A 16,283-nucleotide genomic window follows, 5' to 3' on the forward strand; every position below is an offset into this window, starting at 1 on the left:
CGGACGCAGCTAAACAGGCCATTTGGCTGCAAGAGTTATTAGAGGAGATAACCGGAGAAGATTGCAGGAAGGTGCCACTCATGATAGACAATAAATCAGCCATAGCCTTGACGAAGAATCCGGTCTTCCATGGGCGCAGTAAACACATTCATCGTCGTTATCATTTTATTCGCGAATGTGTCGACAATGGTTTGATCGAGGTGCATCATATTGCTGGAACACAACAGCGAGCCGACATACTAACAAAACCGTTGGGAAAACTGAAGTTTAAAGAAATGAGAGGAATCATAGGAGTTGAAGAAGTGTCAAAGGCAAATTCAAGCTTAAGGGGGAGATTGTTGGATAAGCTTGAATAACTTAAGAAGCAAGTAATAAATCCCTACCGAGATATGGATTAGGGAATAAGATAAGTCTTATAATATTAGGAGTTATCTGATATTATATGTGTTTAGGACTTTATCTTAGTATAAATAGAGTTGTCAAAGTGTGGCATCCGATTGTGGTTTTGTTGTGCTTTAGTTTTGAGATATTTTCTAAAGCTTGAGAGTTTAATAAGAAAGGAAGTTCTTGGTTATATTGATTTGTGTTTTGGATTCTACAGTGTTTTAGTAGTATAGATATTGATTTTTGTTGATGCTGGTTTACCGGCTCCAGCTGCTCTCATAGAGCCGGAGTCCGTCTTTGCTTTCCTTTCTGTTTTGATTTCACGGCTTCGTTTCTCTCGGCTTGCTCTCGTTTTTCTCATCGGATAGATTTTTAGATCTTAGATCTTATTCTAGCCAGAGAGAGAGAGCTTTCGTTTGATTATTCAGTGTTTCTCGATCTATCTAGTCAGAGTGCAAGGGACTTCTTATCCTTCAGATTGGTTTCTTGTTTGAAACCTTGAATGTGGTTTGACTGATTTGCATGTTGATTCTGGAGCTTTCTTTGGCTCATACCGGGTATCGATCTTCAACCTCTTCGGTCTCCCGGACAAGGTTGTTCCTGGTTTTGAGTTGGTTCACTTCTTGTCTTTTACTTAACAGATTTGATCGAGATCTTCTTTCGCATGTCTTCAAATTATGTGGCTTGATCCATCTCTGCCATCGTCTTCCGGTTGATGACTTTCGAACTGATATTGTTCTGTCTCCTGGAGTTTGAAGATTTGTTCTTTCATTTGCTTGGTCTATTTATCATAGAAGGAATCGCAAACCGGAGGTTCTAGCCATGGAAGGTGTCCTCGCTTTGCCTTGTTCAAAGGAGCTCTGTTAAATCATCATGCATTATTGTTCTTTTGTGAAGGTTTCTTTGGGCTGTCCCTCACTTCTTCTAGTATAGACTCGTTTAATGTTGTTGGTTTGTACGTTCTATTTCTCAACTGTCTCCCATTTATGGGCTTTAGTCTCCGAGAACCCTTGTGTTGGTTCCTCGGCTCCTGTATGCTGGGATTTGTGAAATCGCCAGTCAATGTAATCGCTTTGGTTAATACAATCTTCTGTTAGTGTGAAAAAAAAAAAAAGCGAATATTGATTCTAGTTTCACAGTCGGAATTTTATGTCGGATTAAAATCGTAGTAATAAAGTAAAATGTACGGCGCTTAGTGAAAACAAGTCTAAACTACGAGGGGCTTTAAGATAAATTACTGGTCTGAAATTCCATAATCCAAAACAAACCAATGAGAGAATGCCACATAGTCCTATCCTCACAAGAAAAATCTTGTATCGTCTCCTCCTCCAACGAAGCCAAAACTGATCATAAATCCAAAACCACTCATTCTCTGCTTTGCACTAAAGCTCTCCAAAGAAGAAGATAATATGGCGACGACAAGCGCATCTACTTTGCTCTCACCCACAACAACCTTCTCCAAAGCAATCTCTCAGAAAACCCCAAACTCCATCTCATTCCACGGCCTCCGTCCTCTCCGTCTCGGTGGCTCCTCCTCCGCCTTACCCAAGCTATCCACCACCTCCGGAAGAAGATCTTCCTCCTCCGCCGTCGTGAGAGCCGAGCTCAGCCCATCCGTGGTCATAAGCCTCAGCACAGGCCTCTCCCTCTTCCTAGGAAGGTTCGTCTTCTTCAACTTCCAGAGAGAGAACGTTGCCAAGCAGGTGCCGGAGCAGAACGGGAAAACCCACTTCGAAGCCGGAGATGATCGTGCTAAGGAGTACGTTAGCCTCCTGAAGTCGAACGATCCAGTTGGATTCAACATTGTGGATGTTCTTGCTTGGGGTTCCATTGGTCACATCGTTGCTTACTATGTCTTAGCCACTTCTAGCAATGGCTATGATCCCAGCTTCTTTGGCTGATTCATTTCCATATTCTGTCTCGTTATATGTATATCTTTGACTTGTATGGCAAGTTACCTCCTCTCTTGTTGTTTGTCTATTGGCTTCTCTCTTTTGTTTGCAACATTTTTATATTTCGTGATCTACAGAGAGCGGTTTGCAGCGTTAATACTTAATAAGAAGAACATACATAATAGATACATACAAAGATGACTTTTAGATGCTTAATTTCTCGATTATTTTTCACGATAACAATGAACTCTCTCGATGTTCATCTACTTTGTTATTCGCCTTGTACTCGAAAAAAGGTTCCGTTTGGACCAAACATTGAAATATTCTGAATATTTGCAGAACTCAGTTGAGTTCAGTAAGATTTTGTGCAAATCATGCAAAAAAAAAAAAGAACTAATTAGGAAAACAAATTTCCCAAACCGAAGTATTATATATGTTCGAACCGTGTTCGCATGCCTAATCCTAGAGATGGATACTGATCAACGTTATGGGTCCTTTTTGCAGTAGGCAAAATATTCGAACCCTAAAAACCGAATCGAACCCAACTCAAAATATTGTACTGAACCTAAACCAGAATTGGTAAAATATTTTAACGAGTCCAAAACTATATGAAGAATCAAATCGAAAATACCTGAATCACAATTTATGTACTTAATATAATTAATTAATTTTAGATTTAATATAGACATATCTAAAACACTCATAATTATTTAAAAATATCTTAAAAGCTAAAAAGTCAATATCCATAATTCTCAATAGTATAAATATCTTAAATACTTACTGATTTTTCCTTCCAAATATATAATCCGAACTAATTTTATTTAATTTTGAATTATTCAATATTTAAGGTATGTTGGGATTTTAAAATTTTTGTTTTACATAAATTAAATTGGAAATTTGAATCTGAACTGAACCCGTAAAGATACATACTAAATCCGAACTAAAATTTATAAATAACTTACTGAGACTTAACTCTATAGTTCCGAAAACTCGTATTCTAGATAGACTTAAATCAAACCCGAACAGATACCAGAATGGATACTCGAATGCCTTCTAATCATACTTAGGGCATCTCCAACCCTACTCCATTTTCTACTCCAAACATCATTTTGGAGTAAAATCCTCTCCAACCCCACTCCATTTTCAACTCCAAAATGGAGTAATGGCTAGGGTTACTCCATTTATGGAGTAATCTTACACATTACTCCATTTTGGAGTTGAACTTTTTTATTTATGAAATGGTCCTTTAAACTTTTAATCTTTTTATTTCTTACTTAAATAATATTTTAAAATAATAGAATAACATAAAAACAAGATATTTCATTATTTAATAATTTGACACAAAATGCATAACATAATTAAAAACATAAATAATATAAAATAAAAATAACATAAGATAAGATAAGTGATAAAATGTGTTACATGACATCATGACTACATGTATAATTTTACACAACATGATAATTGAGGATGAGCGTGAACTCGATGCACCAATTGAAGTTGCAAGAGAAGCTCCACCTCCAGAGATCGAAACTGCAGAAGATGAAAATGTCCGATTTCAAAATTTTCTTGCTCGATTTAGGATTATCAAAGATAAAGAAGCTTATTTTTCATTACGAAATGCATTAGTTGATCATTTGTGGGAAAAATATTCTAATGCTCATTATTGAACCAATTTATATATTATGTTTTATTCTATTTTTATGATTTCTTGTACCTTTTAATAATAAATGTTTAATTTAAATAAAATATATTTTAAGGCATTTTTGCAAACATAAAATAGTTGGGGTTAATTGGTAAACTTTTATAAGTATAAGATATTATTAACAATTATTAACTATTTTTGGAGTAAAAAATGGAGTAATACATTGGAGATGCTCTTAGGTGGATGTATTGCGGTAGAGACGATAAACGTTTTACCTGGAAATAGAAACAGAAAAAGGAAAGTATGTAAGAATGATATTTTCCCTTAACGGTGTACGTTCTATTCATCACAAATATATAGCAGAGTTTGTTACAACAAATATGGGATTGCCCATAATCTTTACAGAATCAAATCTAAACAATAGGAATATTCTTTAGCATAATCTATCACCCTCCCACAGTTGTAGCGTGGGGTTCACACACGCCTAAGCTGGATCGGAAGTTTGTGAAGAGTGATGTTGGCAAGCCCTTGGTGAATATGTCTGCATATTGTAAAGAAGACGGTATGTGAAGCACTCGAACCTGTCCCATTTGGACCTTTTCTCGAACAAAGTGGATGTCTATTTCAATGTGTTTTGTTCGTTGATGTTGAACCGGGTTTGAAGATAAGTACACCGCACTGATATTGTCACAATAGACAATGGTTGCTTGCGTCAGAGGGCAATGCATTTCAAGTAAAAGGTTGCGTATCCAACAAGCTTCAGCGACCGCGTTGGCTACGCCTTTGTACTCTGCCTCGGCGCTAGAGCGTGAGACAGTGGGTTGTCTCTTTGCAGACCAGGAAACGAGATTGTCTCCTAAGAACACACCGAACCCTGATGTTGATCTTCTCGTTGACGGACACCCAGCCCAATCGGCGTCGGAGTAGACTGTAAGCTTCAGACCTTGCGATTTGAGGAGCTGTAAACCCTTCGACTTTGTGCCTTGAACATAACGGATGATGCGCTTGAGAGCTTGGAGATGAGGCTCGCGTGGATCATGCATGAATAGACAAATCTGTTGAACCGCATATGCTATGTCAGGCCTTGTGAAAGTGAGATACTGTAGAGCTCCGGCAAGGCTTCTGTAGTCAGTCGGATTAGCCACTGGTTTGCCTTCATTGTCTGATAACTTTGATTTGAGATCAACCGGAGTTGCACAGGGTTTGCAGTCCTCCATGCCTGCTCGTTCTATGATTTCTTCCGCATATTTAGTTTGGTTCAAGAACAGACCTTTGTCGTTAAATATGGCTGAGATGCCCAAGAACGAACTGATTCGGCCCTCATCAGTAATTGGAAACTCAGACTTCAGAGCCTTGATGACAGACTGATGGAGCGACGAAGATGAAGTGTTAAGCTAGATGGGCTTCACACTTAAAACCAATTGGTGATAAGAGGAGTGGCCCATCCACCTTATATACTACTAAGGATCCCTTCCAACTACCGATGTGGGACAACTATGTGTCTAATACGCCCCCTCGAGATGATGGCTCTTTGAGCGTCAATCTCGGAATGCTCGGGCAAGGATCGATGGGCCAACTTTGGGCCAGACCGATGTGGATCGGGTTGGACTGCGTGGATCGGGCTCTGATACCATGTTAAGCTAGATGGGCTTCACACTTAAAACCAATTGGTGATAAGAGGAGTGGCCCATCCACCTTATATACTACTAAGGATCCCTTCCAACTACCGATGTGGGACAACTATGTGTCTAATATGAAGACGTGAAGATGATGTCGTCGACGTACAAAAGTAGGTAAGCACGTACATTGTTCTTCATGTAGATAAACAGACTTGCATCACTTTTGCTCTGCGTGAAACCTTGAGTTTTGATGAACTCTACGAATCTTTGATTCCAGGCGCGGGGAGCTTGGCGGAGGCCATAGATCGAGCGGTTGAGTTTCCACACATGATCTGGTTTAGTCTCATCAACATATCCTGGAGGCTGGAACATGTAAACCGTTTCTTCCAAGTTGCCGTGGAGAAACGCATTCTGCACATCATACTGATTGATTGGCCAGTCGTATGCAAGAGCGACGTGAAGCACCGTTCGTATGGAGGCTGGTTTAACCACTGGACTGAAAGTCTCTGTGAAGTCTATGCCTTCTTCCTGCGATTTACCATTAGCAACAAGACGAGATTTGTGCTTTTTAAAGCGACCGTTAGCATCGTATTTGTGTTTGTGAAGCCACATTGATCGAATTATATTAGCATCTTTAGGTCTCGGTACCAAATCAAAAGTTTTGCTTTTAACTATTGCACTGTACTCATCACCCATTGAATTGTTCCAGTATGGATCTTTTAACGCTTGTTTATAGCCAAGAGGAAGAGGAGAGCGATGTTGAGTATGAAGAGATAAAAGCTGTTTCTGTTTGCGTATACCGTGTTGAGACCGAGTGGTCATTCTGTGCCTTGGTGCCTCAGGTGCTGTGTTAACAGGCTGAGTTGGCGGTTCGGTTATCGCTGGAGGAGGAAGAGTGTTTGGTGTCTCGCGAATCAGACGAAACAGAGGAGATGATTCAGAAGAAGCTGAAAGAAAGTCATAATCTGTATCAGGTTGAGGTTGAGGTTGAAGTTGCTTGTAAGGAAAGCATGTTTCATCGAACTGAACATGTCTGGAAATGATTATTTTTCTGGTTTTGAGATCAAAGCAACGGTAGCCTCTGTGATTTTGAGGGTAACCAAAGAAGATACAAGGAGAGGATCGAGGAGAGAGTTTCTTGGTGTTTTTATGGTTCTGGTTTGGGTAGCAAAGAGAACCGAAGACTCTCAAGTGAGTGTAGTCAATCGGTTTGTGAAACAGAGTGGTATAAGGGGTTCTGTTTTGAATGGTCTTAGACGGTAAGAGGTTAAGGATGTGGACAGCTGTATGAAGAGCTTCAACCCAGAATGTGTTTGGTAGTTGAGCTTGAAACAAGAGACTGCGAACTGCATTGTTTATGGTTCGAATCATCCTCTCCGATCGTCCATTTTGTTGAGAGGTATATGGACAAGAAAATCGGAAGTTGATGCCATTCGCAGAGAAATGTTCATGAAACTGAGAGTTGTTGTACTCTGTTCCATTGTCACATTGGAAGGATTTTATTGTTTTTGAGAATTGATTTTTGATGAAAGAAGAAAAATGAAGGAATTTGGAGAAGACTTGATCTTTGGATCTTAGAGGATAGACCCATACAAAGTGAGAAAATTGATCAAGAAAGAGGACATAGTATTTTATGCCACTGATGCTTTGAACTGGTGAAGTCCATAAATCAGAGTGCACAATTTCGAATGGTTCAGTGACAGTAGAAGTAGAATTTTTGAAGGGAAGCTTTATTTGTTTAGAAAGCTGACAAGCATTACAAAGTTTCTGCAAGTCATTTTTATTATATTGTGAAACTGAAGAAGAAAATAAAGACTTTAAAGTGTCATTGCTTGGGTGAGCCAGCCTTTGATGCCAAATACTGGAGGAAGAGACAAGCAACGCAGAAGGAGTTGAAGTAGTTTTATTGAAAGCTGGAAAAACTGGATAGAGGTCTCCAGTACTGTCACTGCCGAGAATTGTCCTCTTGGTTTGAAGATCCTTCACAGAAAAGCCAAAGGGGTCAAATTCAATAGAACAAGAGTTATCTTTGGTAAATTTTCGAACAGAAATAAGATTCTTGATAATAGAGGGTGTAACAAGAACAGAGGTTAAAGAGAGAGGACGTGAAGGGGTTGGAAAGGAAACAGAGCCATATTTGGTGATTGGAATACTGGAACCATTAGCAACAGTAACAGATTTTCCAGTGCTCAAGTTAAAAGTAGACTTAAGATTACCTGAGGAGTTCGCTAAGTGAGCAGTAGCTCCTGAGTCCATGTACCAATTGTTGTCGGAGGGATCCACAAGAGTCATTGTGTTGAAAGCATGTGCAAAGTCAACAGTCGGCTGCAGTGTAGGATTGGCACTCGGAAGCAGTTGCTGGTTCTGTTGAGGGCGCGGACCAAGAAGACCTTGCTGGTGCTGCTGTTGAACCCACGGGTTGAACTGAGGTTGCATCCAAAATGGATAGTTGTTAGCCCAAAATGGTGAGTTCCATTGCTGCATTTGTGGTCGGTAGTTATTGTTGCGTCCTCGTCCACGACCGCGTCCCCTGCCTCTGTTGTTGTAAGGTCGCTGATTGTTGTGCAGGTTGTTTTGAGCAGTGTGGCGACCTTCTGTAGATGGAGCAGTTGCGATCAAAACCTTGTCAGCAGAGGAGGTATCCTTGTGTGTAGGGTCCGGTTTCTTGCCTCTTGACAAGCGGTCCTCTTCAAGCAGCAGCATCGATCTGGCATCTTCATAAGTGGGGAAAGGTTGGCGATGCATGATAACGTTGATGATGTTTTCATACTTAGCGTTCAGGCCGTTGAGCATGTACGTTACCAAGGTTCTGTCCGAGACTGGTGAATCAACGTTTGCCATCAAATCCGCGATAGACTTAAGCTCCTGACAGTAGACTTGAATGGATTTGTCTCCAATTACCTTGGAGCGCAAGTCATGATCGAGTTGGATAGCCTTCGCCTCTTTATTGTTTCTGAAGAATTGCTCAATACGTAGCTAGATCTCTCGAGATGTGCCACCGGTTTTGAAAGTGGTTTTGAACAGATTCTTAGATAGGGTTCCATAAAGCCAAAGCTTTACAAGACCATCCCTTTTTTTCCAAGCTTCGTCGTTGGCGTTCTCAGGTAGGAGAGTTCCATCAAGATGACCCGAGACATCGAAGCTTTGACAGTGGGTTAGGAATAGTTCCTTCCACGCATCGTAATTGTGCTCATCATCATCGAGGATGAGAGGGATGTGATGCTTGATGTTAGTTACACCATAAGCACGTTCGAGATTAGCGTTTGCCATTGAAAGAGAAAGAGAGAAAGAGATAGAGAGAAAAAGAGGAGTGAGATTGCGTAGAAGAAGCAGAGAAAGAATGGTGAGATTTAGGTTCAGGATGAACGCTCTGATACCATGTAAGAATGATATTTTCCCTTAACGGTGTACGTTCTATTCATCACAAATATATAGCAGAGTTTGTTACAACAAATATGGGATTGCCCATAATCTTTACAGAATCAAATCTAAACAATAGGAATATTCTTTAGCATAATCTATCAAAGTAAAGAAAGTCTAACCAAACATTGGGCTTTGTTGAATGTAGTTAAAACTGTTAAACCTACGGAAATATTGTTATTCTTATAGTAAAAAAAACCGGTTAAACTTACGTTTGAAATTGAAACCCAAGAAAAGACAAAAAATTGATGAGAAAGTAATTGTGTGTATTATAATATAACCATGACACGTGGAAAAAGAAGCACCGTCCGATTGGAAATGTATCCGTTGCTGCTTTTGTATCTGTTTAAAGATGCAACGATGCATAAAAAAATAAAAGCTTCATAGGAAATGTTTCCACGAACGGTTCATCACTTCTCCCGAAATTTTCCTTCTGGAGAAATTTCTTTTTTTCGAAGATTATTGCAAAAGCGGAAGTTGACGACATTCTTAGTAAGTTTTATTTCTCGATCGATCGTGAATTATTATTTTTTGGTTGCGTTCAGATCTTGTTTAAGGTTTGATTGCGATCGATTGGGGTTTACGATTTTGTTTTAGGGCTTCAAGTTTTCCTTAATCGTTCCTTTAATTATTGTTGCAGTGAACTTGGAAAGCGCTTGAATCGGAGTGGAATCTTCGTTGAGGTACGTCTCTCGTCTCGTCTACGCAGATTGTTTTTTTTTGTACGGACGGCCAATTTGCGTTGAGATGATACTGTATTTTAGCAATTGAGATGAGCCATGTTTTTTTCGAACAACAATGATATTTTGATTTACAGTATAACTTAGAACTTGATCTCTCGCTTTAGATTTGGTGCTACCTGATGCTCTGTTATTGATATTATATTGAAATTGCTTATATAAAAGCTTCTTTCTTGTTCTGATCGCTTATATATTCTTTGTACAAGTGGATAGTTACATGTGGCGAATAGACATTGTGTAATCAAATTATAAGCTTCTTTAGATATGTGTTTCTTTTAGTTGATGTTTTCACTGTACAAGTAATAGTAATGTCTCACTCCCTTTGGCCTCTGTTTTTTGTTTTCTCCTTTTTTACAGTATGTGGGTGTGATGAAACCGACCATTGACAAGTGTGAATTCAACGGCTAAAGAAATAGCAACAACAAAAAAAACAGATAAGTTCTTTTATTGTTGCTTTGGTTTTGGTTTTATCAGACTCCAGAAAGATCATAGGCAGACACTAATCTATGGTGTTCTGCCAGATTCTTATATGGGGACATTGTCCCGAGTCCCTGTTGCGTGAAAGTTTAGACCCAGAGGAAATTCGAACCATTGATGGTAGTAAGTACCCACGGCTTTTCAAAAACAACCATCGGCTTAAAAAGAAGAAGTAATTAGACAGAAAATAGCTATTTCTAGCTATGAAAATGATGGATGGAAAAGGACCATCGGCTTACAAAATGTCTTTAGACAAAGGCTATTAATTGGTTTTGAGCTTGTTGGATGGAAATAACGACCACAAGTGATGAAAAACTAATTGTCCCGAGTCCCTATTGAGCTTGTTGGATGGAAATAACGACCACAAGTGATGAAAACTAATTGTCCAAGAGTCCCTGTTGCATGAAAGAACGATCACAATGGGGGGTTTGTTTGTTGTACCCACGGCTTATGAAAAATAGTAAGACAAAAGGGTTTGTTTGTTGTACCCACGGCTTATGAAAAATTGTAAGACAAAAGGCTAGTAACTGAAAACAGATGCATTAAGACAAAAGGGTTTGTTTGTTGTACCCACGGCTTATGAGAAATGGTAAGACAAAAGGCTAGTAACTGAAAACAGATGCATTAAGGCAAAATGCTCGCCAAACAAGGTCTTTAGACACAGACTGTAAATGAAATCAACACGTATGTGTACCCACGGCTTTGCAAGAAAAACAGATGCATTGAGACAAAAGGGTTTGTTTGTTGTACCCGCGGCTTATGAGAAATTGTAAGAAAAAAGGCTAGTAACTGAAAACAGATGCATTAAGACAAAAGGCTCGCCAAAGAAGGTCTTTAGACACAGACTGTAAATGAAATCAACACGTATGTGTACCCACGGCTTTGCAAGAAAATCTTCAGAGAAAGACTTGAGTGAACACGGCTTGCAAGAAAGGTCTTCAGCCAAAGACTGTGATTGAAAACTTCTTTATCACATTTGTACCCACGGCTTTGCAAAAAGAATAATGACACTTGATTTATAATTTTGTTGGATGGAAATAACGACCAACAACTTATAAAAAGTCTGTAACAAAGACACTGTATGTACCTTCTTTACCCACGGCTTTATCAAGTGTCTATAGACAAAAACCGAATCTAGACTAATACCAACCACAACTCTATGAAGAGTTTTTAGACAAAAGACTGGGAATAAAAACACACTTATTGTTTTTACACACGGGTTCACGAAGAGCCTTCAGACAAAACCTGAATCTAAAATAGAATCGTTGCTTTACTACTACTACCCATGACTTAAAAAAATAGACTACAGTCGTGGGAAGGAAAACGACTTAACAAAGAGTCTTAAGGAAAACACTAACAGAGAGAACGTCCCATGGCTTGGTAAACTTTTGTTGGATGGAATAACGACCAACTTCTCAGAAAACGTCCTAAAGCAAAGACTATGATTTGAAAACCGATAGTAGTAACCCACGGCTTATAAAGAGTTGGTTGATAAAGTACCCACGGCTTATTAGATAAAAGACAAATTGAAAACAGACTCATTACTTTAGTAGTTCCTAACGGCTTTACTACAAATGGCTTAAGAAGAGGCTAGAAAATATTACTACAACCAAACGGCTTATGAAGTCTACACAACTTGGTTTGTGAAGATTCTCCAGAAAAAGACTGTGAATACCCATTACCCCCGGCTTATGAAGAGGATCCATGTAAACCAACGGCTTAAAAGAACTCTTTAGACAAAGACTGTGAATACCCATTACCCATGGCTTATGAAGAATCCTTTAGACAATATTGCTACATATAAACCAACGGCTTAAAAGAAGTCTTGAGACAAAGACTATTTACCAAATTCTTTACATTAACCACAAGGTTTCAACTTGTTGGATGGTAAAAACGACCAACAGCTTATACCAAGTCTAAGACACTATGAACCAAAGAATGAGTTGGTTTTTGACTTTTTGGATGGTAAAAAACGACCAACAAGTAAACCAAGTGAGAAAAAAAAAGTCTTAATACAGAGAAAAAAAAGTCTTGATACAGAGACTATGAACCAAACTTTTGAATCGTTTTTTTGGCCTTTTGGATGGTAAACTAAACCAAGTCTTTATACATATATAGACTATGAAGCAAAAACTGATTCATGTTGAGTCAACTAAAGACTAATTAGTTATGAATTCCTCAGGTTTTGTATGTGCTTCAGAAGACACAGAGATGCTTTCAAGTGTATCAGATTTCTTTGACAGGTATGTGCTTTTCCAAAACTTGTTTGTTACTTATAGTTGATACAATTATGAAAATTACAAGCAGGAGAGACTGATATTAAGTGAAGACTTGTTATATTTGTTTAGATGTGCTTCGCAAACTGATTCATTTTGCGTCAACTAAAGACTAATTAGTTATGAATTCCTCAGGTTTTGTATGTTCTTCAGAAGACACAGAGATGATTTTAAGTGTATCAGATTTCTTTGACAGGTATGTGCTTTCTTCACTTTTTTCTCTTACAAATTGATATTATTACGTATGAATGAATACAAACTAAGTGATATATGCGTAAAGGTAAAAAATTGAAAAGCTCCATTTTAAAATTAATAAGGTTTTATTAAGCTTTCTTGACAACGTTTCTCTCTGTGATCTAGCATCCATGAGATTCTAGAAAGTGACTGCTAGCATATCCATTGATGAGCAAGTAGATTCAATTTTTAGTATTGAAACATTACATTGTATTTATAGAATTACAAGGTTATTATCTTTAATTTGGTGCTTGTACGTATGATAAGGTCTTTTGTTGTTATGGGTTTTATGTGTCTTCGAGTCTCTTGTAGATCAACGTAGGTGAGAGACTCCTGCAAACTGTGGTAATAGTTTCTTTAAACGTGTAGAATCTCTTTGTTTTGGTGCTTGTATGTATTATAAGGTCTCTCATTTTATGAAATTGATGTATCTTAGATTCTCTGGTAAATCAACATATGTGAGAGATTCCATCATGTTGTTGTATTAGTTTTTTTTTTTGAATCTTGATGAATGTTTATGTTTGTTTTATGCTCTTAAGCCTCAGTGATAACTGTAACATGTGAAATGATTTCTTTACAACTTTTGCATATCCATTGATGAGCAAGTAGATTCAATTTTTTAGTATTGAAACATTACATTGTATTTACAGAATTACAAGGTTATTATCTTTAATTTGGTGCTTGTACGTATGATAAGGTCTTTTGTTGTTATTGGTTTTATGTGTCTTCGAGTCTCTTGTAGATCAACGTAGGTGAGAGACTCCTGCAAACTGTAGTAATAGTTTCTTTAAACGTGTAGAATCTCTTTGTTTTGGTGCTTGTATGTATTATAAGGTCTCTCATTTTATGAAATTGATGTATCTTAGATTCTCTGATAGATCAACATATGTGAGAGATTCCATCATGTTGTTGTATTAGTTTTTTTTTTTTGAATCTTGATGAATGTTTATGTTTTTGTTTTATGCTCTTAAGCCTCACTGATAACTGTAAACATGTGAAATGATTTCTTTACAACTCTGCATAGTACATAGGCTAATGACAGATGTGTTAGATTCAATAAATTGTATATGTTGACTACATTTCTGTCATTGATCTAGTATTCATGAGATTGTAGAAATTATTGCTTGTTAATCCTTGAAAACATTAAGTGATATATACTTATAAGAAAATACCATTTAAGGATCACAAATGTTTCTTAAAGAACTATTTTCGTATTCTTGCTAACAATGTATGATTTAAGTATCTGCAGGATTCTATAAACTGATTGATAATATATCTATTCTTGAGAAAGTCTATTTATTTTGTGTTACTTTGGTGCTTGTATGTATCCTGCCGTTTGTGGTAATAGTTTTATTGAATCTTGAATGTGTAGGTTTTGTTTTGTTACTCTAAACGCTCTGTGATTATTTCTAAACATGCGAACTAACAAGTTCAGAATTTTCATATGCTGTGTTACATTCTATAATTGTTACAGCCTATCCCTTGGTCTCCTAGTCTTACAGCTGATGAAAATCTTTTGAAATATTGTGTGTAGTTAGATTGTGCAATTGATCTTTCTTGATTTCCTAGGTGCTCTCATTCTCTGATATTCTCTTATATCCAAAGTCTGTTTTGGTTAATAGGAACCGTAGTGTTCTTTAATAGATGGTATATTTAGAAGTTCTTGACTATAGTTTATCAAAATTCTCAAGTTTTTAGTTTGTTGCCAAGGCAAAGAAGCACATTACAGAAATTTATAGGGGTGTTTCTAAAAGTGGCATTTGCGATTGCTAAACTGAACAGTGACTTGTGACTCCATGTTATAGATTATGACTATTGTAGATAAATTCAACTATAATGTTTAGAGAGAATAAATATACCTCTTTAATTAGACAAATTGAATTTCTTATGACATAAACAATCATGTTCTCTGTATGTTTTTTCTTAGCTTTATGTTAGATTATTAGATCTGTTTCATGTATTATGGTTGGTCATCCTATCGTCTATTGCTTGTTATTGCCTTCAGCTGATATAACATCTTTGACGTTTGCATCTTGATTCTTAGAACATAATTAGTTTGGTAAAATTTATTTCTCCACTTTATTTTCTTTTGGATTTTATAGTTTTTTTTCTTTTATAGTCTACATTATTTACCTTGATTAGTTAGTTTGAGTAATAATTACATCAAGTTAATAATAAATATAGCTTTATTTATTAATAATATACAAAACTCGGATATATTTTTTTTCATTTTATAAATATAAATGACTCAAAATTTGAAATTTCAAAAAATAGGAACTATTTTAATGTTATTTTTAAATCAGATGTTTCCCATTAAATTTTTGTTATTGAATGTCAAAACTTTTGATTTCTAAATACCAATCAGTTAATATAAAATGACATTCACACATCCGTAATATTTACTTTTTGCTACAAATAATAATACACGATTAAAAAATAACATTTGCTAAAAATTAATATATACATGTTAATAATTACTGAAATCATAAAAAGTTTATTTGACTAATATTGCTTGAAGTCATTCAACATGGATGCCAAGCATGCATGTTTAATAAATAACCCAATTGGTGAGTGGAAAACTCGGAAACATTGTAGAAAATAGGGCTGGGCAAAAAATCCGAATCCGAAAAACCGAACCGAACCCGATCCGAAAAAAGTAGCACCGAACCCGAACCGAAATTGATTAAATATCCGAACGGGTTCAAATTTTGGTATTTAAAGAACCGAAACCAAACCCGATCCGAACCGAAGTATTGTGGGTACCCGAATGTATCCGAAATAAATTTATATACTTAAATATATACATTATTTTTATATATAATGTATATTAAAAAATATTAAAAATATATAAGATACCTTTAAGTTTTCCAAAATACACGAAAAATATATGCAAATAGTCAAAAGTAAATGTTTAAATAGCTAAAGTATACAGAAAACACCAAAAATAGTTAAATATCTATTGATTATTTATCCAAATAGTCAAAGAAACTAATTTATATGTCAAATTAAGATATTTTGACATATATGTTATGAAAATTTATATGTAATATATTATCTCTCTTATAGATTTTGAAAATTTAAAATATATAATGGATTTTGAAAATTTTAAAAACATTTTAAATGGGTTATCCGAACCCGAACCGAACCCGTAAAGATCCGAACCGAACCCGAACCGAAATTTAGAAATATCCGAATGGGGCTGAAATCTTTAACCCCGAAAACCCGAAACCCGAATGGACTGAACCGAAACCCGAATGGGTACCCGAACGCCCAGCCCTAGTAGAAAATAGTCATTGAACTAACTCGGACAAATTAATAAAATTTATACACCACATATATAATATATATATATATATATATATATATATATATAAGTAATCTCATTTTAGATGGAAAGTTGTGTTATTAAAAAGATCTTTTAAATGTATACTTTAACTCTCTGGTTAAAGTTTTCATTTTGAAATAGAAAGTTTATGAATTTGCAACGTAGATTCATATAAAACGTTCAGTTACAAAAAAATGAATTTATCCTTCACAACAATCTTAGTCTTTTTTAAATGATATAAGATAATTACGTACTGACTATATTTTTTTTA

General features: G+C 36.5%; 1 protein-coding gene across 1 annotated transcript; it reads left to right on the top strand.

Moving 5' to 3' along the window:
• The first annotated feature begins 1,735 nt into the window (after nucleotides 1-1,735).
• On the top strand, nucleotides 1,736-2,412 carry LOC108862202 (photosystem I reaction center subunit V, chloroplastic-like). The gene has a single exon (XM_018636261.2). It carries the CDS (start codon nucleotides 1,794-1,796, stop codon nucleotides 2,283-2,285), a length of 492 nt encoding a protein of 163 aa, XP_018491763.1. The 5' UTR covers nucleotides 1,736-1,793; the 3' UTR covers nucleotides 2,286-2,412.
• Nucleotides 2,413-16,283: the final 13,871 nt, after the last annotated feature.

Source organism: Raphanus sativus, chromosome 8 (assembly GCF_000801105.2).
Source record: "Raphanus sativus cultivar WK10039 chromosome 8, ASM80110v3, whole genome shotgun sequence".
Taxonomy (NCBI): Eukaryota; Viridiplantae; Streptophyta; class Magnoliopsida; order Brassicales; family Brassicaceae; genus Raphanus; species Raphanus sativus.

Excerpts from the sequence above, each read along its gene's own strand:
- LOC108862202 (XM_018636261.2), top strand. The coding sequence starts at position 1,794 with ATGGCGACGACAAGCGCATCTACTTTGCTCTCACCCACAACAACCTTC.